The sequence below is a fragment of the Pholis gunnellus genome (assembly GCF_910591455.1).
Source record: "Pholis gunnellus genome assembly, chromosome: 15".
Lineage (NCBI taxonomy): Eukaryota > Metazoa > Chordata > Actinopteri > Perciformes > Pholidae > Pholis > Pholis gunnellus.
In genome coordinates this window covers 1,200,408-1,217,907 of record NC_136542.1, presented here as the reverse complement: position 1 = coordinate 1,217,907, position 17,500 = coordinate 1,200,408, and the positions used below count along the sequence as shown (strand labels likewise).

Sequence of the window (17,500 nt, the reverse complement as noted above, 5' to 3'; positions counted from 1 at the left end):
ATAAAACGCTCCTCAGAGCTTCTACCGCTCTGTTCCCGTAACATGAAAACTAAACCAGCCCAAACCTCCATTCAGCTGACATTAAATCAGAGCTGAAGAAAAACTGAGTTTGTTCTTCTCATTTTAAAAATGAAAGCTTTCACGTCTCAACCTCAGAACACACCGGCGGGATTGAAAAGCATGTTTTCTGAAAACAATCTCCAAAACTCCAGCGTTTACCCAGAAGCTGAGAATAGAAGTCGTTATCGTCGACGTTCATTCCTCCGACGCTCGTTGAACGCATCATGTGTGACGCAGCCGTCAGAGAAACCAGCAAAACAGAACTTCAGAATGTCACGTGACAAAAGAGTCTCTTAAGTTTAGTTCATCTGTTTTCACTTCAACAAAATCACTTCAGAGACGATGTCTTGTCTTTGTCTTTATATCTCCTAAATATGTCTGAGGACACGTCCTCTGTTCCTCTCTGACAAACTAACAGACTCGTAATGTCGTTGTCTCTCCTGAACACACTGCCGACTGCTCATTTCCCCGGTCAGGGGGTCCTTTAATCGGCCCTCATCATCGTCTGTTTACCTGCCAGAGTTGGGCTGAAGTAGCGTTTCCACTCAGGAGGGAGAGTCTCTGCCGTACCGACGACTCAAAGCCTTTTGTACAAACGCATACAAATGCAAATGAGCAGCCGGGACCCATGCGGGGCCGGTTCAGCAGCAGCTCTGTGTTCACCAGACGTCCACTCTGCTACGTTTTCAAAACGCATAAGTTCTGCTGCGTTTACACCGAGCGTCCACACTGATGAGGTTCAGTTTGAAAAACGCTCCCGAGGCCGGAGACGATGGAAACGATGACGTGGACCCCGCGGCCGCTACTCCATTGGGTCTCAGCAGTCTCGACGTGTCCGTCCCTGATCGGTCCCGCCCACGATCACGTGATCAGCCAGGTCTACCAGGGCTTCAACACGGAGAACGGGTTACAAGCGTGACTGGCTTAGCTGTCGATGCTAGCAGCTGTTCTACATTTTATAATACAGGAGGAGGAAGAAGCCACTAGCGGAGCGATTAGCGAGCGGCGTGTCCAGCGGCGTTATCAGACCTACGGATGTTTGACGTCACGGTTTGATGCTCTGAGGAAGACGATGACATCAAACAGAAGACTTTCCTTTTCTTATTCATGCTTATTTTGTTCTGCACAACTATCGTGAAGTTCACAGATAAACTGTAAAGGAACTGAAGGAAGATCGTGTATCGAGCACAAGCTTTCATTATTAATTAAAGACTACGATAATACTTATCATCACGTGGTTCAGTAACGATACTTACTGTCGTTACTTTAACCCAAACGATGATCGTTTCCTAAATCTAACCGAGGAGTTTCCTGTGAAGAGACGTTTTTTGGGAAATGTATTTTGTATTCATGTAACGAGCGGGAATTGAAAAAGTAGCGTTTCTTAATAAATCGTTGAGGATACGATGAGTTCAACATCTGGAGTAGAAACATACTCGTAGGATAACTTCTATCACAGTAATGGAGTAAACGTACGTTCCACCACTGAAGAAGAAACGTATCGACGTGCAACACTCAGTCCTTATCGTTCTCAACATGGCCGACGCCTCCGAGTACAAACCAGCGCTTCACTGGTGACCGTTGTGATCCACACGAACATCACAAGTTTGTTTGTTCTGTATTGATGAGCACTTCTCAGGAAAAAAACACAAAAACATGAACACACACACACACACACACACACACACACACACACACACACTCTCTCTAAACCAAGTGGGGAATAGACTCTCAGCGGCTTGCTGTGTCTGACTGTGTGATCAACAGGGGTTGGAAAATTACTCTGCAGAGCGTACACACACACACACACACACACACACACGCTTGGACTCTCTTGTTATTGTAAGTTGCTCCTCTTTGAAGCAGTGATTGCTTCTCACCAAACACTCGCTCGGTTTGAATTGTGTCTAAATGCGGTTTTGCTGTGCGTGTGAATATCAGCTCTGAATTAGCAGCTGATCTGTTTGCACCTGGAAAACCACCAGTTCCTCTGAAAGCTTTGTTCACACGACAACAACAACAACAACAACAACAGATGACGGCTGCATTAGCAACATCCAGCTAATTCACAGCTCCGATAACAACATTAGCAACAATGTACGAATGAATCATGATGTAACAAAAGGAGGAAGTCCACCTCTTCTCTTTGTGGACATTTCTACATTTGTAACACAATAGAACACAAAGTCCCCGACACACGATCTCTACATACAATAAGAGAGCCGAACGATAAAAACAACAACAGTACTAATAGTATTACTACTATTAGTACTTTTACTGCAGTAAACGGTAGAGATACTTCTTCCTCTACTGCTTTTAATATGAATCTAGGATCAGAACATGACTTCATATGTAGCAGCACTGAAAGAAAACCCATAAACCAGATCAACTGAGGTGAACGTTGTGATTATTACTTCACCGTCCTGCAGCGGTGAACTCACGGCTTCCCCTTCATCGACCTGTGCAGTGATGAATGGTCGTGTCTGTATTGATTTGCATGATGGGATATCGACACGGCGATGATTCCTCACTCTTTAACTCTCTCCTGTCGTCCGTCAGAAAATCCTCTCGGACCATTCGGGACCCGGCTCGACCTCCTCGAGCTCCTTGCTGGCCGGCGGTCCGGGCGTCGCCGTGGAGAACCCGCGCTCGGCCCTCTCGCCGCTGACCAACTCGCTGCTGGAGCAGCTGGAGGCTCGCATCAAGGAGCTGAAGGCGTGGCTGCGAGACACGGAGCTCCTCATCTTCAACTCCTGCCTGGGACGAGACAAAGACGCCTCGGAGCAGCTCCAGAGCTTCAAGGTACCAGAATGTCTCTCTGACACGTTGAGCGTTTTCAGGAACATCTTTACGAGCTTTTATGTTCAAACACAGGTTGTTTTGTATCATACTGTCTTTAAAGTTGTGTTTAAACAGACCGAGCTCAACGCGCCGATCGCAGCATCATTCACCGAAACATCAGATCTTTAATTATTCAAAGGTTGAATATCCTGTAAACTATTCCATTTGGCTCAGTTCAGTCCTCAGATGTAAATCCTAAATAACAAATGAATCCTCCGAACAGAGACGACTCCTCGAATGAGACAAAAGAGTCGATGTTCAGACGACACACACACACACACACTGGCTACAGGCGACGAGGACGTACAGCGAATAATTCGAGTGTTTATTCATGTACAGTGTCACGTAACCTTTCTTCACTAACTTTCAAATATGTGACAAAGCTTTGGCCAATCAGCATCAAGCGTTGAGAGAAAAACACGTCGGCTGTGTGTGTGTGTGTGTGTGTGTGTGTTGATGCTAAGTATAGTGATGCATCGTCTTAATGAGGCCAGATGAAGGCAGCGCTGTTGTGAAGCGATGGATGTATAGAGGAAACAGCGGTTAGCCTTAAAAGCCACGGGACGCTAACAGGATATTAATCAGCCTGCATCACACAGCGAACAGCTAGCTGCGCTGATTAGCCTAGCCCTGCCGTGTGACTGACAACCGGGAACACACACACACACACACACACGCGCTGAAATAGAAATGCAGACAGAAGTGCATTAATTCATGTATGTTTTTGTGCACACACACACACACAAATATGCAAATAAGTGAGACATGCAAACATACGCATAAATAAGTGAATGCATCAGAATATGAAGATGACGGTAGTGACTCACTGTTAGAGCTCTAATGTCTCTAAACCACTAAAGTTTAGTCGTAGAATGAAGAGAGTGTCCTTTAGTATTGTTTTAAATATGTGCGATGATCACAGTCACACTTTTGGAAAGAAGGAACGTTTGTTCAGAGGGCTGTGGAGATTCTGGGAGAGTCAGATCCTTTTTTTAAAAGTGGGAAAATCTAATATTTCCGGACAAGCAGTTTGAAGCATGAAGGATAGCAGCGGCGTTGGTTCTGAAGCCTTGAGTGCGGTCGATTTTGCCGTCGCCATCTTGTTTTTCTTACAACCAGTGAACAGGAAGTGACCATATGTGGACTGAGGAGGAGTGATGTAGAGACCTGTCAATCACTGTGTAGCCCCGCCCCTAAAGCATCCCCTGCTTTATGGTCTGTGTGACTCTAAATGGACCATCATTTACTAAATGAACATCATGCTGTATTGAAGAAGACTTGGAACTAGAGACTACAGACCTGCTGCAGTAACACGAGAGCTTTTCTACTCTGGTGCTCAGAAACACTTCCGCTTCCGTCCACAGGGGGCGCCAGATCAACACCAGGTGAAAGCTTTAATAGGACGCAAACATTTAGTGTCGCTAATGAATTTTAGGCTCCAGCTGGAAACTTCAAACGCTTTTGTCACAATTTTTAAGGTTAAATATTTAATCTGTCTGTGAAATCAACATGTTTGTTGATATTTATACGAGATGTCACAAACAGCAGAGAACAATTGATGGCAGAGTCGAGTTGTAATTTGGTCGTTATTGATAGAAACACACACACACACACACACAGGCTGCCTAAATGATGAAACTGTATAGAAACGAGACTTTATCTGAAGAAAGTGAGCCGAGCCGCTCTCACTTTTGATCCTTGTCACAGCTCTCAGTGGGAAGCCATTGATTTCTGGCAGAGAGAGGCCCTGAGCTTCTGGAGAAATGAAGATTGGAAATATTGATAGCAGACATTTGTATGGAGAGAGAGAGAGAGAGAGAGAGAGAGAGAGAGAGAGAGAGAGATGGAGAGAGAGGGGGGGGGGGGGAGTTCCATTTTAAGAGAAGTCGGCTCCATTTTAGCGATCATTTGTCTGTTTTTGGCGTTTGAACTCGTAAATGGGTTCGATTTCTGCGCTGACTTCAGCTTATTACTGTACGGCTGAGAATGAGAAAGCAGCGGGGGTCGGAAGAGGTCGAAGGAGCACACACACATTCACACACACACACACACACACACACTCACACACACACACACACACACACACACACACACAGACTAATGTACGGAGTCATTTCAGAATGCTGCCTCCAGACCAGCGCTCACTAAAACATACTGACGTACACAAACACAAAAATAAAAAGTATGAACTTTGATTCATGATTTATTTTGTCATGAAAGAAATAAAAGTTTTTTCACACTTTGGGTGACGTAAACGTTTAACATCCGCTGAAACACGAGTCGTTGATGCTGCGTCGTTTGATGTTGGATGAACCAGCGTGTCAGGATATCGACGTTGTATTGTTAGTTATTTGTGAAAAGTGAATTCTTAAAAAAAGGTTCAGGCAACAAAACGACTTAGTTAGGTTGAGGAAGACATCTTCGTTTGGGTTAAAATAACGACAGAAGAGCCGTTACTGAAGAACAGAAGTTAAATGACTCAAATAAATCAACGCTGACTTCTCGTCTCACGCGGGATTGGAACAGCGGTCTCCTGGAGGAAACGCTGTCCTTTGTTTGACCCATCCACCTCTCTTTCCAAACATCTAGTGTGATCTTAACGAGGCTTTGTACTTCCTGGTTCGTGGTTATGTGGATTACAAACCAAATTTAGTTTGATATCTACGTATTACGATAACATTGTTTTTCGTGGGTGAAGCTACGAACGCTGGATGAGACCAGCCTGCGTTAGCTTGGTCAGAAGGTGGCGCTATCCACGGCTGTAATCTGCAGGAAAACAGAAGAAGAAGAAGAAGAACTAGAGTTTCAAACCCGTAAACAAAACAAAGCAAAGGTCTAGTTTTGCTCAATTGAGGAAGTTTTATAAAAATGTTGCCGTATCCATGAAGCTTTTCAGAAAAGCATAAAAGTACGTGAATGAAAACACGACCCGTGGTCACTTGTAACCACGCCCATCAGTGATGTCACAGCGTCCTGCAGTACACCTCTACATCACTGCAGCGAGGTGAGAAGATGAACCAGCTGCCGATGAGCAGAAACAAGAGTTTCAGAGAGAAGAAGTTACTCCTCCTCCTCCTCCTCCTCCTCCTCCTCCTCCTCCTCCTCCTCCTCCTCCTCCTCCTGTCCGTCTGTAACTCGTCTCTTAATTTAATTAGTGCTCCTTTAAGATACGGCGTCAGCCAGACGTTCCTCCATCAGGCCCCGGGCCTCCGATGACTCTCTATTGTCGTGGAGACGCTCTGGGGGCCGGACACACCGAGAATTAATAGACTGACACACACACACACACACACACACACCTACACACACTCACACACACACTCACACCTACATACACTCACACACACACACACACACACCTACACACACTCACACACTCACACACACACACACACACTCACCTGCTCTCTGAGTTCAGAAATGGAGACAGAAAATGACTTCATCTAATGAGCTGAGTAACATAACAACAATAATAATCATAATAACAATAGGCAATCGTCATAAAATAACAAAATAAAGTTGAGGGGCGTCGACATGTTCCTGTTGTTTAAATATCATGTTAATAACAATATTATGTAAATAAGCGTTATCGTTATAGACTCTCTCATTTGTCAAAATATTTCTATAAAAAAAGAATAATAAAAATTCTAAAAAGAGGAAAATTTACAAATCTCAAAAAAAAAAGAAAACATCTTTATATTCATTAATATTACGCATATTTTATTAAAAACAGAAACCCCTAAAACGAATGAAAAAAAAGCTCAAATATAGATCACATTGATGAGGGGATCATGTGATCAAATTATATATAATCAATCTTTACGTTTCTGTTACAACAATGTGGTGATCTGCAAAATACAAATACATAAACATTGATTAATAAACAGTCGTAGTTTCATATTGATCAGGAAATCATTTAGTGAAAGAAAGAAACGTTTTGTCTTCTGTGAACTATGAGACTGACTCAAAAACGGCGCTACGATCCGAACCGTGAGGCTTGTGATCCGTTTAGTTTATAAATATACATCTTTTATATTTCACATGTATTTCTTCTTATATCGGCATCAGTGTAGTAGATTAAAGAGACAAACATAGAAAATGGAATGACGACTACATACAAGGATGGATTACCAGCTGGGCAACTCCAGACCTTGGGGGGGGTCTCAGTACGGCACACAGTTCAGTTTTGCCCCGGGGCCCCCGAGCGGGTTAATCAAGCCCCGACATTTCATGGCAGTCGCATGTCGGTTTGTTGCCGGGACGAAGCACTGGCAGTAAACCTGCACACGACTGCCAGGACAAAGATACACACTTTAATTGGCTGCTTTGTAATTTATTTCTGCACAGAATCGAGGAGCCTCGATGTCTCACAGTAAAGCTGCTCCACGGAGGGAAATCTGTACAGCCAGTATGAAGAAGAACGTTTAATTAATGGTTAACATTAATGTTTAACATTAATATTGACATGCCTAAATGTCTTTGGGCGCTCACACTGTCTTGTTTCATGCTGTTTTCAGTGAGTTGCCCGACTGGTTTTGGTTTCCAAAGCTATAAAAATGCCGTCACATGATGAGGCTCACGGCGCAGGCTGGTGTCATCCAGCATTCATAACTATATGTAGAACAATAAGAAAGAAATCACTTTGTTTATGCACTTTATCGTGAATGAGGAAGTACAAAGAACATAAAAACACACCCAGGGCGGAGGAAGGAGGATGTGTCCAACAAACAGCGATCTTTCAGCCGGGACACGCTGTTCTTTCCTCGTGTGAAACAAGAAGTCAATGTTGATTTATTTGACTCGTAACTTCCGTACTTCAGTAACGGGACTTATGTAGTTATTTAACCCAAACCACCATCTTTACCGTAACCTAACTAAGTAGTTTTATTTTCTAAACCTAACGAAGTAGTTTAGTTGTATGAACCTAACTAACTAGTGTTGTTGTCTCAATGTAAGTAGTTTAGTTGTCTCAACCTAACTAAGTAGTTTTATTTTCTAAACCTAACTAAGTACTAGTGTTGTTGTCTCAATGTAAGTAGTTTAGTTGTCTCAACCTAACTAAATAGTTGTGTTGTCTCAACCTAACTAAGTAGTTTAGTTGTCTCAACCTAACTAAATAGTTGTGTTGTCTCAACCTAACTAAATAGTTGTGTTGTCTAAAGCTAACTAAGTAGTGTTGTTGTCTAAAGCTAACTAAGTTTCCTGTGAAGACAGACGTTTAACGAGCTGAAGTTAATAAACGTTGCTGAACTTTCGAAGGACAACGCAGGACAAATGAGCAACTTTTCCTCAGATGAACCGTTGGATACGTTGTCCAGTGAGATCTCGGTCCAGGTTTCACCTCGTTTCACTCGTTGTTATGATGATTTAAAATACCGTATAACACCGTGTTACACTTCAGGTCAGAATTCAAAACAATAATTGATAATTGACAATGATTTCTTTTTAGATCCATTTGTGTAGCTTCTTGCTCAACAGCGTTTTGTCCTTTATCTTTGTGTGAGTGACTTCTATACGCACCATAGTCCACAAACTACCCCCCCCCCCCCCCAGTGTATGAGCTTCTCTCAGGCAGCTAATAGAAGGTGACAGCGAGGCTCTGATATCGATACCTGCTGCATGATGAGGATTAAAGATCCACCGACTCCCTGCCAAGAACACAGGCTGTGTGTGTGTGTGTGTCTTTTGATTATGCCTGTGAGTGTGTGTGTGCGCGTCCGTCTGTGTTTTGAAGAGGTGTTTTCTCGTTAAGAGTTGCTCGTTAGGGGTTGAAGGCAAAGCAAACAGGTGAGACGTTGCCGAGGTAACGGCGCCAACAAACACGATGGCGACTTTCATCTTCATCTGCTCGGGAAGAGAAGAAAACACTCGGCTCCTTTCATCTGCTTAAAGGAGCGGAGAGAGAGAATCCCAAAAAACACTGAGTAGAAACCGAGAAGAAAGACCTGAGAAAATAAAGAAAGAGAGAAGAAGAAGAAGAAGAAGAAGACAGACGGGAGGAAGAGGGAGTTATTTAATCTGCTGAAAACGCAGAAAGAAAAAAACGACGGAGAGAATGATGGAGATAGAGGAGAAGAAGCTGGTGAGGAAAGAGAGACGATGAAAGAGGGATGAACACAGACAAAGAGAGGACCAGAGAGAAGTGGAGACATTCACGGTCATTTCTTGTCATTTCATAGAAATAACTTGAGGATGTTTCAGTTTCACTCGATGTGAACTCTGTCGTGACCGCCTCGTCTTATTTATATTTATATTATATTACACTTTTGTGAACATAATCTGAATCACTGAGCTTTGCTTAGTTTCTCATAATAATTTGCATAATGTCCTGTAGTATTTTACACAACAATTTTATATAATAACCATGGAGTGGATGTTAGTGTGGATCTGTTCGGACAGAAGTTTGACTTTTATCAACAGAATATCATTCTAAAGCAGTTTTGAACAAACAACAGCATCGTCAATGTTTCAAGTTATTCTTGTTTCCTTCTGGATTACGTAGTTTTTGACGTGTTATTAGTGTTTAATCAAAGTCCGTGTCGGGAGGTCAGAGGGGATGAATGGGTTAAACAGGACTTTCACCCAGGAGAACTCTGTTCATGTCCCGTGTGAGAGCAAAAGTCAATGATGGATTGTTTTACTTACGTACATAAGTTAAGCCAAACCATGATGTTTTTACAAAACCTCACCAAGTAGTTTTGTTTTATTCTTGATTCCATTTACAACTTTAACCACGTGTTTGAAACCGTTAACCGGACAGAAAATATGTTTCCCTCGAAGCAGAGAACGGAGAAGTTTAGTTCTAAATAGACTAGATTTCTAAAATTGCCAGAATATTTTCTCACAACAGTTGGTGAACAGTCGCTCATGAATATATATATATATATATATATATATATATATATACACAGTATATATATATATATATATATATATATATATATATATATATGTATATATATTGGATACTGTCACCTATTAAGGCTTAAACCTGCTTGGAAAAATTTCAAAATTTCAAAATTTCAAAGAAAGCATGTTAAGTTATAAAGCTGAACACTCATGAATAAATATGTGTATATATATATATATATATATATATATATATATATATATATATATATATATATATATACATACACACACATATATGTATATTTCTTTTCAGGTAATCTTGGATCTGATTGTGCTGAAGAAGTAGATAACTAAAGGAAAGTGCAATCCTTAATTTTACCTGAAAATATCTAAATAAACAATCTTAAAGTTACGTGGTTTTCACACGAGTTCTTATCGCTGCTCACGTGAAGACAAACAAAAAGAGTCTCGGAGCTTCTACCCAGAAGACGGAGGAGATGAAAGGCCAACACCTGTTCTTATATCCAGATGTTTGACCGTCTGAGCGTTTGTTTCAGTCGTGATAAGTGAGATCGTGAAGCTCTGGAGACACGAGTCAGAGCAGAGAGAGACAAATAGAGACAGAGGAGAAGATAAAGAGCTGAAACAGCAGCACAGAGAGACTGAACCAGGGGAAAGACGGAGACGTTGGAAGAGACGAATGCTCAGAGAACTGCTGTTATTGATAGCGTGTTACTGAGAACAGGAGCAACGCGTTACCTCCGTGTGTTTACCGCTGCTGAACACTGAAGCTTTCATCCCTGAGACGTTCAAACGGGCAGAAAGGGTCTTCAGCTCATAACTTAACCATCAATAAGACCCGATGATGTCATCGGTTATCCATTTTGACCTTAACACGTTTTCCTTTAATCCAACAACTGAATTGAAGTGTTACTACGTTTCTAAGCTCACAATGTTTTTTTGATGTTTTTATTCCCTTTTGAACTGCGAATGAGTTTTTGGTCGCCACAACTCCCATCATGCTTTGGGCTATGGTGTATATTTACTCTTTACTGCACTTCAGTAGAAATTGGAGGTACTTGTTCTCTGCTACTTTCTACTTCTCCTCCACTACTTCTAATACATATTGTACTATTTACTGTACTACATCTTAAAGGAGCAGTACAAGACGAACCGTGTGACCTCTGACCTCATCACGGGAAACAGATGCATTGTGGGTCAGTGGAGACAGACGAGCGAAAAGTCCTAAAAGATTATACAAAACACGTCATCAAAGAAATCCTGATGTTTTTTTAAAGACGGCCACTGAAGAACATGAAAACACGTGAGAGTCTGGATCCTTTAACGCTTTGATCGTCTTCAGGTTATTAATACATCCCAAGATACACTCAGAATACTTGTATATGTTCGGTACCAGTGATCCTCAACGGGTCATATTCTCACAAAAAGGTTGCTCCTCGTTGTTTTGACTGAATTAAGAATAAAGTTTAGAAACAGCAAAAGTGCAACGTGAAGATTCTTTGTCGAGGTTTTCAGTCGTTCAATGCCAACATTTTACTCTGACGTGTGAATGTTTGTGACTTTCACTCTAAACAACAGACTTCATCTGTTGTGCAGGGAGGTTGCAGACTCGGTGCACCGCCCTGTTTACAGTACGAGGAGCCCTCGAGGCCCCTGGACCCCAGTTTGGGAATCCCTAGCCTTGAGGTTAGAGGACAAGGTTGCGAGTGAAAGATTTATGCTTCCAAACCCTGAAGGAAGTGATTTCTGAACGCTCCTCCTGCTCAATGACAAGCTGCTCTTGAACAAACCTCCAGAGGCAGAACTGCGGTTCTCCTGCAACTTCTACATTTTTTTATTAACTTTTCATACTATTCGGCTGGACAAGATAGAAGCAACCGGAACAAAGAAATTAAGAAGTTATCGTGAGATAGCGAGCGAAGGATTGAACGCGGAGAAGAGGAGTGCAGGAAGAAGAAGACATGAGATGTCAGACGAGGAGAGAGAGAGAAAGGAGGGAGCGACGGGGAAGAGAATGCAAACGACAAAGTTGTGCGAGCTGTAGGCGGTGTTAGCGGCTGCAGAGGGAATATGTGTGTGAGGGAACAAATTGTCGACAGGAATTCATTAGGCTCGTTGTGCGATAACGAGTGCTTGTGGTTTTAATTGACTTAATCAACAAATAGAATTAATCAGAGATTTCTAATTAATGGTAATTGATTGAAATATCCACTGGGTCACCAAGCAAGCAGCCTAAATCCTCCCTCCCTCCCTCCCTCCCTCCCTCCCTCCCTCCTCCCTTCACACTGTGTCCTTGTCCTCTTCCCTTCTCGTCCTTTTGAGTTGTTTCTCTTTTTCCGTCGTACTGTTTCCTCGTTCTTCGTCTTCGTCTTCGTCCTTGCTCCCGTCTTCCTTTATTTCTTTCTTTTTTATTTTAGTTCCTCACTTTTTCATCCTCGCCTCTTTAACTTTCCACGGAATCGTGAAAACGACTTTAAACAGGCTGCAATAGTTGTGACATGTTGTTTCTGCTGCAGCATTTACAATAAAACATGGTAAATAAAGGAATAAGAGTTCAAACAAGTATGTTATTAAAGTGACAGGTGTGTATTAATAGAGGAGTTGTGCAAAGGGTGTGTGTGGTTACTTTTGCCTACTTTTGTGTATTTTCATTAGGATGTAAAACCAGTTTAGTTGGATTTATTGTATTAATGTTAATGAGAGCAGACATCTCTTTGATGTGTTAACACTGCTGTAGTCACTTTCACCAACTCAACATAATAACTCAGAAGTCCGTTTTATTTACGGATGTCGATCTCTTCTCATGTTTAAAGCTGCGTAACAAGCTTCAGGACTTCTGCACGACATATAGAATAAACGCTGGCGTTGGGTATCTGGTCTTGTCTGGTGTTCGTTGATCGGATTCGCGAGTTATTTGTATTTTAACATTTGTTAAAATACTTCACGTGAGCGTCAAAGTTGTTGTTGACATTTGAAATGTGATGATGAACTCAGAAACGGCGTCGCTCTCTCCTCTCAAAGAGCTCTACTGTTTAAAAACACTGACATGGCAACCTCCACTCTCCTCTATCCTCTCCTCCTCCCCCCCGCCTGCCTTCCCTCTCTCCATCCCTCCCTCCATCCCTCTCTTCACGGCAGGTCTCGGTAATTAGATTGTGGAGATGAGGAGGTGGAGGAGAGCTAAGAGGATTTTGTTTTTAGGAGAGGGAGATTTAAGAGTGAGAGATAGTGGGAGAGAGGAAGAGAGATCAAGCTCAAGAGAGAGAGAGGAAGTGAAGGGGGGAATTAAAAGAAAGAGAGAAGAGCAGATCCTCTTCTCTTTGTTTATCCTGAGTCGGTCACCCTTTCCTGAAAGAGGGTGTTGAGTGACAGACGGAGAAATGCATGAAGAGAGAGAGAGAGAGAGAAAGAGACAGAGAGAGAGAGAGAGAGAGAGAGAGAGAGACAGAGAGAGAGACAGAGACAGAGAGAGAACAATCCGGTAGATAAAGACGTCACTTTTTGTGTCTCCTGGTGGTCGACCTTGAACGTGAGAGACGACGAAGACAGAAGCAACATTAGCTTCTGAGAGAAAACGGGTTCTCCTTTGGGTTCTCCTTTGGGTTCTCTGAGTTTCTTTGGTTCTTGTTAAGCGGCAATCAAAAAACCCTCAATTCGTTGGACCTTTTTTTCATGTGAGCTTTGGAACATCAGACGACTTTCGGACCAGTTGACCTTCCTTCAGACTGCTGGAATCAGAACCGTGAGCTGAGTCGCTCCACCCGGGCCGGTTAGCGTCATAGCTAGGCTAACGTTAGCGTCATAGCTAGGCTAACGTTAGCGTCATAGCTAGGCTAACGTTAGCGTCATAGCTAGGCTAACGTTAGCGTTTAGCAGCCAATAGCCAATCAGAGGCAGAGTAGGTCTTCAGAATGGATCGAGCAGCAGGGACCCATCGGGTACTGACAGTAACGTTAGCACGAAGGCCCTACACCAGTGGCTTCATATCCAGCATCATGTTGCTGGAGGTCACAGGTCACAGAAGGGATACGATGCTGAGGCCACCAGACTGGACACATTCGTCCTTTTTCTTTAGCGTAAACCATTTAAAAATTAAAAATGGAGAAGTTTTCTTGATCAGCATATTAAAAAGTTTTCACGCTGTGATTTCACATGTTTTTCATTTCTCGTCTCGTTGTGTCTTTCTGTTGGTCTCCTCCTCTTATCTCCTGTCTCTCTCTTCACACTGCCCCTCCTCTTCCTCTCCGTCGACCTATATCACACTTGTTTTCTGTCTTTTTCCCTCCGTCTCACCCCCTCCCTCCTCACCCTCCTCACCCTCCTCACCCTCCTCATCCTCCTCACCCTCCTCATCCTCCTCATCCTCCGTCTCTTTCTCTGCAGCCACTCCGCGGCTTTCCATGTATTTTGAAAGAAAAGCTTTTTAGCAAATATTTGTCCTACTGTGTCTGTAGAGCCCTCTGAGTCAATATGGATCCAGCCGGGCTCGACCCGCCAGAGAGAGAGAGGGAGAGAAAGAGAGAGAGAGAGGGAGAGAGAGGGAGGGAGGGATCAGTGCATAAAAAGCAGCAGTGCAGAAACGATAGAGACTTAGGATTCTCTCTTTCTCCTCCGTCTGGAAATGAACTTTCAGGGAAAATAGTTCAGCTTTGTGAAGCTGACCAGACTGACATCATGACGCTGACAGTGATGACGTTCATCAGCGTCTGGTCATTTCTACTGAAACTGCTTCTTAAACATGAAAAACACGCGGAGGTAAATGAAAATGAAAATACAGATCTATTCCTCAACCTAACGAAGGTTTTTTTACACGTGTTGCTGGACTTTTGTAGGACAAACGCACAACAAATGAGGAGTAGCTCTTCGTAGGATATCATAAGAACCGTTTCTACCCACAATCCTTTGCGCAGCGGATAAATGAGCAAGAGGGTCAAAGGTTATCAGCAAGTCGTAAAGTCCCAAACTAGTCCGTACTTAGCGAGGGGAAGCTGCTGTATGAAGGCCAAGTGAACAGAAGAAGAAAGCGATTTGGAACGCAGCTCATGGTCCTCGCTCTGGACGCAGGAGGATGGAGTCCCGCCCACAGAGCTCTCCAGTTGGTTACATATTCCTCCAAACTGAGGAGGAAAAAGAAGCATCCAATCACAGTCCTGCTGTTCGTTAGACGAGCCCAATTAAACATGTGTTTAGTTCAAATACACTTTGAGTCGCAGCTATTGGGAGTTCTGTCCTTCCATCTGGACTCACAGCCTACACACGTGTCCAGCAGCTGACCTCAGCTCATATTCACAGCGCAGCTATTCGTCAGGTCGACTTCCTGTTGTTGAAGCCGCCTCTGTGGAGCAGATTTCAGAGTTATGAACCGTCTGAACGCGCTGAATCATCGTCCGTCCAGTTTAATTCATCTTCCTGCTGCAGAGCGAGTGTCACCGAGTCGTTGTGTCGTCTCCTCTCCTTTTTAAACGGAACACCTCCTGTTTGGAACGAATGTGTCTGCAACGCTCACCAACGCTGCGCCGGGACCTCGTGGTCCTCTTGATCCCGTCGGCTGTATTCTGCATCCTCGTCTCCTGTTTAGACAACAGGCGAGCCGCAGATATGCTAAACTGAAGCGAGCGAGAAGGAGGAGATGAAAGATAGAAGAGTTAGTGTGTGTGTGTGTGTGGGGGGGGGGGGGGGGGGTGAAGAGAGGGCGAGAGAGTTAGAGAATCCCATTTCATTGTAATAGTGTTTAATATTTATTGGAAAAATGTAAAGGAAATGTAAAGGGAGTGCTTTCCAGCGAGCGGGCGGGATTAGCATAACTAGTTTTGTGGGCCTGGACGTGTTGGGTCCTCGCTGCAGAGGAGTCAGGCCGTCACACACTCACTAATGCACGCATATGTTAGCACACACACACACACACACACACACACACACGTGCACACGCCTGCTTGAGTAAACATGCAAACACACACACACACACTGACCTTTGGGTGTGGAAACTCATCAGCATATAGTGATTTATAATAGGCGCTGCCAATCCTTGTGTTTCTTTTCCTCCTTTTTGTGCATTTATTAGACAGCAGCAGGGGGGGGGGGTTTATTTGATGCACTGTTACTGCTGATCACTGAATCTGACTTTATGCTAATTAGTTGTTGTGATTGACCTGAAGTGAAGCGCACAGAACTGAGGAGATGACGAGGAACGTGTTTCTCTTTTCTTGGGTTTATAACTTTAGTAGTTTATTACAGAATATCTGTTATAACAATATTTTACAAACCAGATTAATTGCTGTGTATCAATAAGATGATTTAAGAAGCAGTGTTGTTTCCAGTTTATTGAATCTCTTTCATTGGAAGTTGAAGTTAAAGTGAAGCGTTGTTGTTCTTCCCTCATGTTTCTGTTGACTTCAATCTAGAACACGTCGTGTAGAAGATGCTTCGTTTCAGCAGAACCTTTGTTGTGTTTGTGTCTGAGTCAAAATGATTTAAAGGTTTTGTTTAGTTGAGCTTCTCTCTGGTGTCTCCTCCAGTCTCTGTGTTCGGAGGTTCGAGCCCGACGCCGAGGAGTCGCCTCCGTCCTGAAGCTCTGCCAGAAGCTCCTGCAACAGAGCCAGGTGGGTAAAAAAATACATATAAGTATATATATATATATATATATATATATATATATATATATATACAGATATATCACAAATGAACCCACACAATCCAGGATTCTCACCTCGACAGCCCCGTTCTGTAAAGAATATAAACACAGCAGGCAAACATTATTTTACTCAATTTAAAAATAAAAAGGTAGAAATGTGCTTGATTTTTGCATTTCAGTTTGTTTAATATTTCCTTTATGACGCCGTGCAGAATGAGTGAAACCTGATTAATCAGCACAACCTTGAAGAGAGGAACGATATCGTTCTACACTCTTGACATTTAATCATATGATTAGTGCGATAGCGGCTATTATGATTCTGACAAAAACTTGTTTCTGCGATCCCCCCCCACCTCTGGGACAGTCGGGCCCCATGGCGGAGGTGGGCCCAGAGGCGGAGCAGCACCGGGAGGCCCTGCAGCTGCTGTCAATCAACCTGGAGAGGAGGTGGGAGGCGATCGTGATGCAGGCGCTGCAGTGGCAGAACAGACTGAGGAGAGAGCTGGGAGAGAAGCAGGTTAGAGCGCGCTGACATTTACACTTTACATCCTTCATTCTGCACTGCAGGCAGTCAGCTGACGCACCGTTACACTCAGCGAGCATGTCAGCGCTTGATTTGATGCTAAGATGCAGCGTGAAAGACAGATGGTGCTGTGATTGAAGCTGTTTTCAGCCATGGAGGCGGCGCGGCGCTGTTTAGTGAAATGAGCCTCAAGTCCGGGAACAAAACACAAACTTTGATACGACAATAAAAGGATCCTTTTTCTGTTTGTTCCCGAGATAAAACCGAGCGACATAATGACCTGAGCAATGTTTTGGGGAACAGTTTGGTTGTGATTGGATAAGAAACAACTCTGTGACGGCCTTTTTATACCGTGAAATATAGGAGACAGGCAGGAGGAGTCTTCACAGATTCCTGGTCTCTAAATCCTCCTTTCATCACCTCACAAGTCTCCTCTGACCTGTGGAGTTCCTCAAGGCTCAGTTGTTGGTTCTTCCTCTACCTGCTCCCTTTAGGACTCATCATCCGTTCATTTGCTGTGTCTCTTATCGTCGCTATGCAGATGACATCCATGTGTATGTAGAATGTAATTC

General features: G+C 43.3%; 1 protein-coding gene across 1 annotated transcript in view; it reads left to right on the top strand.

The window, feature by feature from the left end:
- The window catches only part of akap6 (A kinase (PRKA) anchor protein 6), a gene marked incomplete at its 5' end in the record, with an annotated part of 139,880 nt that overhangs the window by 103,740 nt on the left and 18,640 nt on the right, over window positions 1-17,500 (top strand). Inside the window, 3 exon segments of the mRNA XM_079174641.1 lie at window positions 2,620-2,862; window positions 16,290-16,373; window positions 16,770-16,922. Of these exon segments, the coding sequence (XP_079030767.1) occupies window positions 2,620-2,862; window positions 16,290-16,373; window positions 16,770-16,922 (480 nt within the window).